We start from the raw sequence: 14,913 nt of genomic DNA on the forward strand, positions 1-14,913 counted from the left end.
TCTCTCTCTCAAAATCAAATAAAAATATCCTTGATGAGGATTTTTTTTAAAAAAAAGGATAACTTAGAGCAGAGGTCAGAGAACTATAACCGGGGGGGGGGGGGGGTGGCTTCCTACTTTTGTAAATAAAATTTTGTTGAGACACAGCCACATTAATTTATTTTCAGATTGCCTATGGCTGTGTTTGTACTGCAAACAGAGATGCCTAGTTGCAACAAAAACCACACAGCTTGCAAAGCCTAACATATTTGCTCTCTGTCCCCTTACAAAGTTTTTTCACTGATTTGTGATCTAGAATGTCAAATTGAGAGGCTTGTCAATGGGTCTTTTGGGCTGAGGTGAGAGAGCAGTCTTTTGACTCTGAGTTTTAGGAAATTCTATAAGTGTTAGTAAGTGATTTTGCCCGTAGCAGGCAGGCAGGATGGACAGGAAAGATTCAGGAGTGGAGGGAGGTGATGGGAAGGGATCCACAGAAGGAATCTGCGTAGAGAGTGAGGCTGACATGTTGCAATACAGTGTCCAGGACAGGACAGATTATACGCAGCGTCTGAGTGACGCCACTGACACCATCCCAGGGACGGAGAAGACGTGCATCAAACTCTCACAGCATACCAGGACTTTTGCAGGGTGTTTCCCATATGTACTTTTTAAAAATTATATATATATTGATTTCTCACAGAGAGGAATAAAGAGGGACAGAGAGTCAGAAACATCGATCAGCTGCCTCCTGCACACCCCCTATTGGGGATGTGCCCACAACCACAGCAAATGCCCTCGACCAGAATCAAACCTGGGACCTTTCAGTCCGCAGGGCTCTATCCACTAAGCCAAACCGGTTAGGGCTCCCATATGTACTTTTAAAAAACATCTTTTTAAAAGAAGAATATCTTACCTGTTGAGACAGCCTGGAGGGACCTGGAGAATGTCATGCTAAGTGAAATAAGTCAGTCAAGGGAAGACAAGTATCACATGCTCGCACTCATGGGTAGAATCTACGTAACAAAATAAACTGATGAACGGAGTGGATCCAGAGACATGGAAGCATGAAACAGAGTGCAGAATCTCAGAGGGAAGGTGAGGGAGAGTGTGTGGATAGGGAGGTAATCAATGAAAGAACTTGTATGCATATTTGCATGACCCATGGACACAGACAATAGGTTGCTAAAGGTCTTGGGTGGGGGTGGTGGTCGGGGGTGGGTTGGAGGGTGTCAATGGGGGAATAAAGAGGACATATGTAAGACTTACAACAATTAAGAATTCTTTAAAAAAAAAGAAAAAATATCTTTTTAAATTGATTTCAGAGGAAGGAAGAGGGAAAGATAGAAACATCAATGATGAGACAGAATTGAGCCCACAACCCAGTCATATGCCCTGACCAGGAATTGAACCATGTCCTCCTAGTTCATAGGCTGATACTCAACCACTGAACCACACCAGCCAGGCACCATATGTATTTTTTTAAAAATTTTTTATTGACTGGAGAGAGAGAAAGACATCGATTTGTTGTTCCACTTATGCATTCATTGGTTGGTTCTTCTTTTAAAAATATTTTCATTGATTTTTTTCTTTGAAAGAAAGAGAGGAATAGAGAGAGAGAGAGAAAGAGAAACATGGATGCGAGAGCAGGGCATTGATCAGCTGTCTCCTGCACGGCCCCTACTGGGAATCGAACCGGAAACCTGGGCATGGAATCAGACCAGCAACCTTTCAGTGCACGGGACGCACTCAACCAACGGAACCACACCAGCGGCGCCATTGGTTGACTGTTGTGTGTGCCCTTACTGAGGCTCACAGCCTTGGCGTAACAGGACAACACTCTAGCCAACTGAGCCGCCGGCCAGGTTCCATGCGTACTTTAATTTAATGCTCACAGCAACCCTGCGATGTAGAACTTCTTATGCCTGATCACAAATCAGGGAATCAAGTCCCGGAGGAGTAAGGTGGCTCAGGTGGTGTCATATTTTTCTTAATCGACAGAAAGAGCATGAACTTGCTCCCAGGTCTCTCTGATTGCAATGCCTAAGATAGTTCCAACATACCAGGAAAGGCATATACAGTAGTTTATAAACCCACTGCCTGTGGGGGATGTGAGCTCTCCAAAAGTCAGCTGGTAGGTAGGTCCCCCTTCCTCCCAGAGGATATGGACATTTCGGCCTCTCACTGGGTCCTGACATTTGAGTATTCTGGTTCGGTGTTTGCCTGAGGAGGGTTCTTCCCCTGAAAGCGGAGGGAGGCATAATACACCTCTGGCTCCACCCTCAAGGTCGGGGCTGCCCCTGCAGAGCTAGTGGAGTCAGCCACCGGGCTGTCTAACTCCGGAGTCTTCTGGTGACCCTGTGTGGAAAACAAAGAACAACAGAGTCAAAACAGGGCGGGGACAGCGGGAGGAGTTCCTGCAACGAATTTGATTGTAATAGGATCTTTGTTCATTCTCCCATTTTTTAAAATAAATTTTTAAAATTTATTTTTTGTTAATCCTCACCTGAGGATATCTTTTTCCATTGATTTTTAGAGAGGCGGGGAGGGAGAAAGAGAGAGAGAAGGAGAAACATCGATGTGAGAGAGACACATCTATTGGTTGCCTCCTGCATGCACTCCGAATGGGGCGGGCATGGAACCCATAACCCAGGTACGTGCCCTTGATCAGTAATTGAATCCACAACCCTTCTGTACATGGGCTGACACTCTAGCCACTGAGAAATATCGGCCAGATCATTCTTTCATTCTTTTATTGAATATTTCTCAATGTCCCATTTAATCACTTATCCAACAAAGATAGCTCTTATTGGTTGCTTTCCAATTCTAGTGACCACTCACACAGACCTTTGTGGGAAATACTATTATTTTACAAAGAAAGACAGTAAGTCTCAGAGAAGTTAGTTACTTCTCAAGAGCACACATCTACTGGTCATGAACTCAACCCCTGGTCTCTCAGAGCTCTCCTATGTGCCAAACACTGGATATGCAGGGAGATGTTTATGAAAAAGAACTTCTCCTTCTGTGTGTCTCTCCTTTATTCCCTTTAAAAAAAATCCTCCCCCATGGATATGTTTTTATTGATTTATAGAAAGAGAGGGAGGGAGAGAGAAACATCGATCTGTTGCCTCCCATAAGTGCCCCAATCAGGCATCTAACCTGCAACCTTTTGGTGTATGAGATGACACTCTAACCAACTGCGCCACCCAGTCAGGGATCTCCTCTACTTTTACACCAAGCAATTCTTTGACATCAGCTGGACATCCTACAAGTGGACTCAGTTGTGACACCATCTACTTGAAGATATTGTCAGATCCCACAGATTAAAGGCTCAGTCCCACAAGATCCCCCATCCCCACTGCCACTTCAATTGCCAATCACAAGTCCAGGTTGCCACCTGTGCTTCTGACCAACTGGCTGTAAATCAGAGGTCCCCACGATTCCCTCCTCAAGTTCAATTAATTCGCTAGAGTGACTCACAGGATTCAGGGTAAGTAGCTATAGAACAACTTGTTATGGAAGGATGTGATATAGGATACAGATGAGCATCTGATGAAGAGATGCATGGGCCCAGGTATGAGGGAAGGGCAAGGAGCTTCTATGTCTCGCCAAGTGCATCAACTTGAAATCTCCCTCAGCCCCATACTCAGCATTTTTATGCAGGTTTCATCATGTAGACATGATCAATAATTAATTCCATTTCCAGCCCTCTCCCCTCTCTGGAGAATGGAGGATGGAGCTTAAACGTCTAAGCTTCTAATTGTAGCTCAGTCTTTCTTGTGACCAGCCCCCACCCAGGAATCCACAAGAGTTGCCTCATTACACCCTGGCTGGTGTTCTCAGTGGTTAGGGTGCCAGCCGAGCACTAAAGGGTCATGGGTTGAATTCCTGTCAAGGGCAGGTACCTGGGTTGCAGGTTTGATTCCTGGCCCCAGTCTGGCACCTATGGGACGCAATAAATTGGTGTGTTTCTGTTTATCTCTCTCTCTTTTTCCCTCACCCTTGCCCTCCCTTCCTTCCACTCTTTTTAAAAAATCAATGGAGAAAATATCCTCAGGTAAGGATTAACAACAACAACAAAAATGTTGCCCCATTAGAAAAAAAAAAAGAAACTCTTCTATCACTCTGGAAATTCCAAGGGACTGAGGAGTACAGCCATTTTCTGCTATAGACTCATTCCTTGGCTCCAGAGTTACTGCAACATTTCTCAAACGAGGCTTTCACTTCCTCTTCCTCCGTTCTCTCTTGAACTCAAGCCAATGAAGATATCTGCCTCTGTAAGGCCACCATATCTTCCTTTGACCAGATCAGTTCTGATGCCACTTACTAAGTTTAAACCAGTGGTTCCCAATGTGGGGCACATGCCCCACGGGGCAGAGGGGGTGAATTTGATTTTAAGGGTGGCAACTGGGGAATGAGTTATTAGCAGTGAATTTTTTGCATTTCTTCTGGTTCTAGGGGCCTTATATATAGTATATAAATATATATTGTGATGTATTTATGCATTTCAGTTCTATATTATGTGTTTTGAAACTTTGCTATTTTTTTATATCACTTTATATTACTGTTTTTTAAAAACAATTTCTGGAGAACCAAGATGGCGGCATAGGTTAACGCCGGAGTTTGCTGCTTTGAACAACTACTTCAAAAGTGAAACCAAAAAACGGAAGGGACATCACCCAGAACCACAGGAACGCTGGCTGAGTGGAAGTCCTACAACTAGGAGGAAAGAGAAACGCATATGGACACTCAGAGGAGGCACAGTGCTGAAGTCAAATTCTGAGGTGCGGAGTGCGCGGAGCGGGCTGGCGGCGGAGGGCGCGGTTGGCATTTTCAATTGGGAGGGAGTCGCAGACTCTGAGCTCCAGATCCGGGCGAGTCTTTAGTGACCCAGACTCAAACGGGAGAAGCGGGACTGTCTGGCTTCGGTCAGAGCGAGTGCAGCTTTCTCTCTGAGCTTTGCAGCGGGTGCTGGGACTCAGAGAGGCAGAGCCCCTGGGGACAGGACTGAGAGCCGCCATAACTGCTCTCTCCGGCCCACCCTGTTGATCCTGTGTGACCCGCCCCGCCCAAGCCCTGCACAGAGGCATTTGCCGGATAGCCTCAGGCAAAGGCTAGATTAGCACCTCCCTAGAGGACAGAAGTTCTCTCACTGCTGACACAGCTGATTCTCATAGCCACTTGGCCTGGAGGTCAAACCCTCCCTGGAATTAGCTACAACAATCAAGATTTAACTATAAGACTGCGAACAAAGACCACTAGGGGGTGCACCAAGGAAGCATAACAAAATGCGGAGACAAAGAAACAGGACAAAATTGTCAATGGAAGATATAGAGTTCAGAACCACACTTTTAAGGTCTCTCAAGAACTGTTTAGAAGCCGCTGATAAACTTAATGAGATCTACAAGAAAACTAATGAGACCCTCGATCTTATATTGGGGAACCAACTAGAAATTAAGCATACACGGACTGAAATAACGAATATTATACAGACTCCCGACAGCAGACCAGAGGAGCGCAAGAATCAAGTCAATGATTTGAAATGCGAGGAAGCAAAAAACACCCAACTGGAAAAGCAAAATGAAAAAAGAATCCAAAAATTCGAGGATAGTGTAAGGAGCCTCTGGGACAGCTTCAAGCGTACCAACATCAGAATTATAGGGGTGCCAGAAGATGAGAGAGAGCAAGATATTGAAAACCTATTTGAAGAAATAATGACAGAAAACTTCCCCCACCTGGTGAAAGAAATGGACTTACAGGTCCAAGAAGCGCGGAGAACCCCAAACAAAAGGAATCCAAAGAGGACCATACCAAGACACATCATAATTAAAATGCCAAGAGCAAAAGATAAAGAGAGAATCTTAAAAACAGCAAGAGAAAGAAACTCAGTTACCTACAAGGGAATACCCATACGACTGTCAGCTGATTTCTCAACACAAACTTTGCAGGCCAGAAGGGAGTGGCAAGAAATATTCAAAGTGATGAATACCAAGAACCTACAACCAAGATTACTTTATCCATCAAAGCTATCATTCAGAATTGAAGGTCAGATAAAGAGCTTCACAGATAAGGAAAAGCTAAAGGAGTTCATCACCACCAAACCAGGATTATATGAAATGCTGAAAGGTATCCTTTAAGAAGAGGAAGAGGAAGAGGAAGAAAAAGGTAAAGATACAAATTATGAACAACAAATATGCATCTATCAACAAGTGAATCTAAGAATCAAGTGAATAAATAATCTGATGAGCAGAATGAACTGTTGATTATAATAGAATCAGGGACATAGAAAGGGAATGGACTGACTATTCCTGGGGGGAAAAGGGGTGTGGGAGATGCGGGAAGAGACTGGACAAAAATCGTGCACCTATGGATGAGGACAGTGGGTGGGGAGTGAGGGCGGAGGGTGGGGCGGGAACTGGGAGGAGGGGAGTTATGGGGGGGGAAAAGAGGAACAAATGTAATAATCTGAACAATAAAGATTTAATAAAAATAAAATAAAATAAAATAAAAACAATTTCTTAGTGATTTCTTCCTCAGTACTTCAACTGCCCTTTCATTCTTTTATTTTTCTATTTCACGGATGCTATGTTCTTTGGAATCTTGTTTAGACCATTTAATGGCCTTTTAGGCTTCCTCCACGTGAATAGGAGTTCACTTTTTGAATAATAAGAATTATATGTCACAGGGGTAGAAGGGTATCAGGATTTTAGAGATGCTTAAGTGCGGAGTGGCCAAAGAAAGGTTGGGAACCACTGATTTAAAGTCATTTCTCAGACCCTATTTTACCAGACTTATTAGCATTTGAAAAAAGGTGAGCACTCTCGCCCCCTTGAAGTTCCATCCCCACGTGGCCACCAGGACCCAACTCTACACTCTCCTGGTGAATTATTTTTTTTCAGTGATCTTTTTGCTCTTTCCACCACGTCTCCCTGACTCTAAGTGCTGGAGGGCCCCAGGGCTCTGTCCGCAGGCCCCTTCTTTCCTTGCTGGATTCATCCACTCTCAGACCTTCATGTGGGAGACCCCCAAATCTCCGTGCCTCCCACCTGGACCCCTCTCCTGAACTACAGACTCCGGCCATCTACTTGTCATCTTCACATAAACATCTCAGAAGTGCCTCAAACTTATCGTAACCAAAACAAAGTTTGACCGCCTCTCAAAAACATACTCTTCCTGCAGAGTTGGTAATTTCAAGAATTGGTACTTCAATTCTTTAAGTTTCTCAGGGCAACCACATTAGAATCACCCTTGGTATCTATGGACATTTGTGGACATCTATGGCTATCTATGGACCCCTCTCACATCGTGGGACATCTGTGACTTCCATGAATATATCCATGACAATCAATGGACATCTCTGACCGTCTTTGAATATCTATGACATTTCTGGACATCTATACTATCCATAGAGTTATCTTTGACATCTATGGACATCTATAAGTATTAAGAGCATTTATGACTAGAGATAGACCTCTATGACATCACTGGACACCCATGACATCTATGGAGTCCTCCTTGATATCTATGACACCTATGAGATAAAGGCAGTGAGCTCACACCCAAGTGTACCCTAACATTCTATTGGCAAATCCTGTTGACCCCACCTGCAAAATGTATCCAGACTCCAACTGCTTCACACCAGATCCATCACTCATGCCCTGATTAAGTCTGTTTTATGGACTGAACTGTGTCTCCCAAATTCATATGTTGAAGCTTTAACTCCCAATGTGACTATATTTGGTGATAGGGCCTTTAAAGAGGTACTTAATTTTTTAAATGGGGCCATTAGAGTAGGACCCAATATGACTTAAGTCTTCATAAAAAGAAGAGAGCCCAGGAATGCATGGGCACAGAGAAAAGGCCATGAGAGAGCAAGAAGGTGGCCATCTGCAAGCTCAGGAGGGACATTTTACATTTGTAACGTAATGATTTGTAAAAATACAGATATTGACAAGTGGGAGATATTGGCCGAAGGAAAAGATAAATGCATGGGTGATGGCTGATCGTCTGCTCAAAAACCTCACAGTGGTACCCACATAAGTTAGAGTTCGATGAGAGTCAGAAGTTGGAGGATGAGCAGGAGCAGGGTGGGTTGAGGCAGGCATGTGAAGAGGAGGGGACAGCCAAGCGATGATTCTGAGATGCAAAAAGTTTACTTTGTTGGAGGCAAATGAGCAGGCGAGTGTGGGAGGCACAAAGCATGGAAAGTGACTGGTTTTTCCTGCCTCAAATGCCAGATCAAGTTGTCTGGGTGCTCGGCAGTGTGGAGAACCAGTGCATTTCAGACTTGGGTGTGATGTGGCAGTGCTGGGGAGGAGAGGCAGGAGGGCTTCAATAGACATGCTTTGCAGTGTATTAGTGCAGAAAGAGCTGGTGGAGGACTGGGCAGGACAGGGCTGGGTCCCTTTTGGATTTCAGGGACAAGAATACCATTGGTGAGATGGAGAGACCAGCAGAAGTGTATTTTGGGGGTGTATTAATCATGTGCATTTTATGTCCTGATATCTGGGGCTTTGATAACCCTAGAGAAACTGTCCCTGCCAGGACTAGATAATTGCTAGAGATAGTAAAGGACTTGCCTCTAAGTGTGACTTTCATATTGCAAACCAACCAGTCCAATCCAAACTCCATGCCTCCAACCATCTCCTTTATGGAACTCTTACACTTCCGACCAGGCTCTCCCTGCCCTAATCACACCAGGACCAGGGACCAGACAATGAGAGACAGCCCCTACACCCCAGAGCCTGTTGAAATTATTCAAACTAGATAATCCTAAGCCTGCTTCCCCTGCCTCACCTCACCTTCCCCATGGAAACCACCATCAAGGTTCCTGCCCACATTTTCCCCTTCACTCCTTCTGCCTCCTGACCGACCCTGGTGCTGCCCTGTGTGGCCCTGTGGTGTGACCTTTTGCCCTCCTCTTGGGAACTGTGAGGAACAAATCGACAAGTTGTCTCCTGATCTGTTGGCCTGACATACCTGAATAATAAGAAAACCTACATTTTCCAAAAGAGTGGGAAGGTGAAGAGCTCATTTCTGGACATGCTTAATGCAATGCAAATGTGGGCCACCCAGGAAGTGGGGGCAGGGTTGCATGCCAGGATGTCCATGTTACTCACCAGGGAAGCTGGCCCCATGGCAGTGTGGATGTTGTCCATGCCCATGGCTGTCCTGGCTTTCTTCCCGTGGGTCTTCACTCTGTTGGGAGACACCAGGGTCTTTGACACAGGGTCACTCTTTGAGGCTGGAGTGACTAGGGAAGGTCAAGGGTGGGGCAAGACCAGGAGCCTTCATAACAAGACTTTGGAACATGGTTTTCCCCCACACCTCCTGATTCAAGCCTGGCTCAGTGGCTACGGGCTGGATTCTCACCACCACGGCACCCCTTACCCTTGCTCAGGGCCCTCACAACCTCTCCAGGTCCCTATTCTCCACCCCTGGCCCACACCTGTCCCATCTCACACAAAATAGATGAGGCAGAGACAGCCAGCCAGCAGTGCAGTGACACCGGCTCCCCCGACGGCCGCCCCAACCACATCTGCCCTCGTCCTTGGTTCCACTGCAGACAAGAGAGACATGGGTGAACTCCAAGCTTGATGAGCAGGCATGTATCCCCTCTTCTCAAGCAGGAAGAGATGGGTTCCCCTCTCCTTCCATCCAGGGCTGAGCAACTAGGTCCTCCAGAACCATGGGGTGAAGGACACGGTCTACGTGACATCTCCTATCCAGTCCCCACACTCCTGTGCAGCAAACCTCATCTTTTCTAGGACCTGGGTTCTTCTCCATCTAGGGTTTCCCTGCCACAGACCCCAGAGCTGGCTGTAGTAGGATCTTGAGCCTCAGTGTCCCATGGTCACTCCAGGGAGAGACACACACAGAGCGCTGTGGGTTGCTGAAAGACCTCTCTTCTTCCTTCCTAGGAAGGTGTCAGAATCTTCTCTCCTGGCCTCCACTGGCCCTGTCACTCAGGGTCAAAGGTGGTCTTTTGTGCCTCCAGAAGAAGGTGAAATCCAGGTTCTCAGACCTTCGGGTGAGACTCAGAGAGCTCTCCTGGTCTTGTTTGGCCATGCCTCCCAGGAGCCCTGGGGTCAGGGATGTGTCTCTGAGCATCACCTGTTGCAGTCTGATGGAACTGCTCAGAGAGTCCTAACAGGGTCACTGACCAGTCGGGGTGGGGACCAGATGCCATCACCAATGGGAATAGGGCAGGAGGAGGATAGGGCTCCAGAGACAGGTCAAGGTGAGGGCCAAGGGGAGGGCCGGCAAAAAATAGAGATTATCAGAGAAGTGAAACTGCTCTACATGACACTATAATGGTGTACACATGCCATGATACAATGTCCAAGCCCATCGAGTGTACAACACCAAGAGCAAACCGTAATTTTGAGTTTTAGTTGACAATGATGTGTCAGTGTCGGTTCATTGATTGTACAAATGTCCCCTCTGGTGGGGGATGTGCGTGTGAGGGAGGGTGTGATAGGTTTAGGGGAAATCTCTCTGCCTTCTGTCTCCTGCTCAATATTGCTGTTAATTTATAACTGCTCTTAAAACTAAAGTCTACTCTAAAATGCCCCAAGGCATTTGTAACTGGGGGAAGATAAAGAGCATCTGTTAGGATGGGCAAGGAGAAGGTTGTGGTCACTCTGGCCAGACAGCAGTTGGAGGGTATTGGGGAAGAGGTCAGATAGAGGTGCTCATGTTTAACCGCACCCACACCCCCCTGCTGAACTCTGAAGTCCAGCTCTGAATCACCCAGACAGAGACCTATGTCAGTCAATGCCCCATGACAGAAGGCTCCTTCCCACCTGCACTGTCTCCTAGGCAACCACCTGGTGTTGGGTTCTCCGTGGCACCTAGGACAGGAAGAGAGGAATTCCTTCTTCAGTGGGCTGAGATGGAGTAAGGATCATTAAGGCATTCCCGCTCCACCCTCAGAGACCACAGAAATGCAAGAGGGACAGGGCTTTCTCGTGCAAGTCACCTACACAGCAAGGTCCCCAGGCCAAAAGCACCGACCACACCTGCCTGGCCCTCCTGCTCTGCACACCCTCAGGGACTGGCTGTTCCGACCCAGCACTCACAGGTGACGTTGAGCTGGATGGTTGTCTCCACGGTCACACCAGTGGCAGGAAAATGCACCTGACAGGTGAGGTTAGTGCCATGGTCCTGGGGCTGTGGGGTGAGTGTGAGCACGGAGGAGAGGCGCGTCCTGGGGCCCAGGGAGCTGTGGGCAGCTGACGTCCAGGAGAAGATGGGGGGCGTGCCCCTCTCACAGGCCCAGGGCACAGAGCAGGTCAGGTTCCTGGGGAGGCCGCTCTCCAGGGTCTCCGGGATGAAGATGTGGGGTGTGTGGTTGAGGGCTGGTGAGGAGGGGGAGACAGGGGATCAGGAGGGAGAGTCCCAGGTGCAGCCCTGAGAGCAGCCTCGGGCTTTGGTCCAGCTCCTGCCTCTGAGCCCAACACACTGTACCCCGACCCCCTCCCAGGATGGGGTCCCATCCCAGCCCTGTCCGGGGCCACCGTGAACTTCTCCCAAGGCCTCTCCTGGAGCCCATTCCTTACCCGTCACTCGCACGGTGAGCATGTCCTGTGTGTAAGAATATTTAAACTCTTGGTAACCTGCCCTCTCCACTCGAAAAAAATATAATCCGTCATCTGTCCTCCGGGCATCTCTGATGTCCAGGGAGCAGTTCTTGGTCTGGGGATCCCCGAGGAGGTGGAATCGGCCCTGGGTCTCCTCCAGCACATTACGAGTCTGGTTGTTTGTGGCCACAGCAGCATCTGTGTCTGCCTTAGCTCCTTCTGGGAACCAGGAGCCATATGTAGTGATAGAATTCCCATAGAACCACAGGGCAGTGAAGGTGCAGGACACAGAAACACACAGGCCCTCCTGCACTGTCACAGGTGTCTGCACTGTCACCGTGTATCTTCTATCTTGGAGAGCCAGGGATCCTGCAGGAAAAGGAGGGTCAGCCACAGCCCCCACCCTACACCCCCTTCTCCTCTCATACACTCACCTGCCCACAGCAGGGGCAGCAGCCACAGCATCTCTGACATGGAGGGTTTCTGGGCTCCTGTGGGTGAAAAAAGAATCAAGACAGTGGGAGAGGAGACCGTGGTGAGACCACGGAAGCTGGGGAGGAGCACGAGATCTCGGCCGTTCACAAAAGAGGAACCTCAGAGTGCAAGCCCTTCCTCTCTCTGCACAGAGCAGGCAGACACCCCACAGCCCAGGACAGACAGAAAGCCAGCCCCGCGTCCTGCCCAATCTCGGGTCTTTCCTGCAGCTCCAGAGCAGAGCCAGAACCACTGAGGACATCTGAGGAGGGGACACAGGAGTCTCCTAACGTCCTCCCATTAGGGGCTTTTCTGAGCTCTGGTGTCTACACCAGGCATGTAAATGTACAGTTGGGTCTTAGGTAAAGTGTCAGGGGCAGCCATTATGTCAGGAATTCATTCATTCACTCACTCATTCATTCATTCACTCATTCATTCATTCACTCACCCATTCTCTCCCTCATCCATTCATTCTGCACAGAGTGGGAGGACACCCCACAGCCCAGAGATCCTCAGACACGGGTCCATCCAGCATGTTCTGGACCTGGGTGAGGCCCGCCTGACCTATGAGGGTGAAAGCAGGGGCCTCTGCAGATCCGAGGCTTGCCAGACCACGGGTGGGTGTCTGAGTCCTGCACAGGCAGAGTTGTTGTTGGTGCCTTCAGTGGGCACTGGGGAGTTGTCATGCATTTACCCATTCATTCATTCACCCATTCACTCACTCTTTCATTCACCCATTCATTTAGTCACTCACTCACCCACTCACCCATTCATTCATCCATTCATGCATTTACCCATTCATTCATTCATTCATTCAGCCATTCATCAATTCATTCACCCATTCAATCATTCACTCATTTGTTTATTCATTCACTCATCGATTCACTCACCCCACAAACAGACTGAGCCTGTGCCCTGTGTGGGCGCTGGAGGAGAGAAGATGTGCAGATGCCCTCTGTCCACGCTCAGCGATGCTCCCCATGGCGGCGGGCGGGCGGGGAGGGGGGGGCAGATGACCCTAGGACCTGCCTGGTAGAGGCCATGATGGTGCTACAAGGCTGCGGCCATGACTGGAGGCCCCGCTGGCTGGTGGCTCTTGGGCACAACAGGGCAGACTGGACGTGGCCTGGACTCTGAGGGGACAAGGAGGAACATTCCCAGCTATGGGACCTGCTGTGGGCCCAGGGACAGTGAGGGGGTGAAGTCGCTGAGGGCGGTGGGTAGGAAGCGCTCTGCTTTCTCCCTGCTCACATGACATCGGCCCCCAGGTCTGGCCTCCTTTCTCACTTCCCTTCCTCCTGCCCTGTCACCTCTGCTGGAAGCCATCCCTGGGCACCAGGGGCGCTAGCTCCGGCAGTGCAGCCGCCCACCTCTTCTGAAGCCATCCCTCCCTCTTTGTCATCAACTCTCTGACCCTCCACGTAGTGACCGGCCTGTCCATTCTCCCGGCATTCCCTGTGCTGGAGCTGGGGGTGGACAGACAGACACACCCTGACCCCTGGCCAGGCTACTGTGGGGGCGAGTGCAGGGAGCTCTCAGCAGCTATACCAGGGAAGCTCAGCTGCTGTTGCCCAGCCCTGGGCTCGCTCACATCCCCCTTCCCGTGTCTCTCTCCCCAGAACCCCAGTGCTGCAGCCACACACGAGACAGGCCCCAGGCCCTTCATCCAGGACCAGGCCCCCCAGGACAAGCGCCCCGCCCCACCACCACACACACACCCCTGTGTGTCCCCCGCATCCCTGAAGCTGAACCGGAGAATAAGGTAGAGCTGTTGGACCCCATCCCGGCTGAACTGGGGTCCCCATTGGCCTGGAGTAGCCATCCTCTGCTCCCTTCCCCATCCTCACTTATATCTCCCAAGCAGGAGCAGCTCAGACCCCAGCTTTCTCTCGCCCCGCCCCCCCAAACCCCCCATGCAAGGAGACCTGGGCTCCCACAGGTGCCATGCCAGAAGGTGAGCTCCCCAGGTCTCCAGCCCTGCTGCCCGGGACAGCTCCGCACCTGGGCAGGGAGGACTGGCAGGGCTCAGGGCGTGGCCTCTGACATTCATATCATCTCCTAGTCCCCCAACCTGGAGCGAGGACACCCTCTCCCCGGGTCCCGGGAAAGGCTGCGCTCCTGGCAGTTCACATGGAACAGACTAGGTGCACAGCAGTATATGAGTTTAGGGGGTAGGACCCCCCACCATGCAGGCCCAGCGGGCTGCCCCGGAGGAGGCAAGGGCAGCGTGAACACGACCCGCTGTGCAGGAGGCTCTGCAGTGACAGGAGGGAGCGAGCCTGACTCCCAGGGCAGGATTGCACGGACTTGTTGATGTGACTCCGCGGGTGGACTGGGAACTCGGCCAGCGCAGGCTCCAGGCTCCGTGACAGCATCCTAGGACCCGCAGCTCAAAGGATGGAGCTGTGTTTCTTTCGGCTTTGGAGGCTGGGAGGCCCAGGGTCAAATGCCGGCAGATTGGGTTCCTGGTGTGAGCCCGCCTCTGGGCCTCACATGGCCTATGTTTTATTATTATTACTAGAGGCCCAGGGCATGAAAGTCGTGCATGGGGTTGGGGGGGGGGGAGTGTTCCCTCAGCCTGGCCTGCTCCCTCTCACAATCCAGGACCCCTCAGGGGATGTCTGACTGCAGATTGGGCCTAAACTGGCAGTGGGACATCCCTCTCGCAATCCGGGACTGCTGGCTCCTAACTGCTTGCCTGCCTGCCTGATGCCTGATCGCCCCTAACTGCCTCTGCCTCAACCCCCGCCACCATGGCTTCATGCAGAAGGTCGTTTGGCTGTCAAGTCTAATTAGCATATTAGCCTTTTATTATTATAGATTATTACATGTGGGGAGAGAAATGGAAGATCACTTTCTCTTCCTTTGCTTTCTTTTCTTT

At 49.6% G+C, this 14,913-nt stretch overlaps 1 protein-coding gene across 1 annotated transcript; it reads right to left on the bottom strand.

The window, feature by feature from the left end:
* Positions 1–1,634: 1,634 nt before the first annotated feature.
* LOC118649152 (myeloid cell surface antigen CD33-like) lies at positions 1,635–13,014 on the bottom strand. The gene is made up of 8 exons (XM_036295950.1): positions 12,923–13,014; positions 11,993–12,049; positions 11,538–11,962; positions 11,058–11,336; positions 10,782–10,829; positions 9,439–9,535; positions 9,096–9,174; positions 1,635–2,334 (listed from the first exon to the last, which is right to left on the bottom strand). The coding sequence occupies exons 1-8, from the start codon at positions 13,012–13,014 to the stop codon at positions 2,158–2,160; spliced, it is 1,254 nt and encodes a 417-aa protein (XP_036151843.1). The 3' UTR covers positions 1,635–2,157.
* Positions 13,015–14,913: the final 1,899 nt, after the last annotated feature.

This window comes from Myotis myotis, unplaced genomic scaffold (genome assembly GCF_014108235.1).
Source record: "Myotis myotis isolate mMyoMyo1 unplaced genomic scaffold, mMyoMyo1.p scaffold_m19_p_28, whole genome shotgun sequence".
Classification (NCBI taxonomy): domain Eukaryota; kingdom Metazoa; phylum Chordata; class Mammalia; order Chiroptera; family Vespertilionidae; genus Myotis; species Myotis myotis.

Bases quoted from the DNA above. Each gene is read 5' to 3' on its own strand.
- LOC118649152 (XM_036295950.1), bottom strand. From the start codon at position 13,014: ATGGGGAGCATCGCTGAGCGTGGACAGAGGGCATCTGCACATCTTCTC. The intron at 12,050-12,922 runs GTGAGTGAATCG...TTTCACCCACAG, and splicing joins AGGCTCAGTCTGTTTGTGGG to GAGCCCAGAAACCCTCCATG. The intron at 2,335-9,095 runs GTGAGTAACATG...TTTTCCACACAG, and splicing joins CCATGGGGCCAGCTTCCCTG to GGTCACCAGAAGACTCCGGA.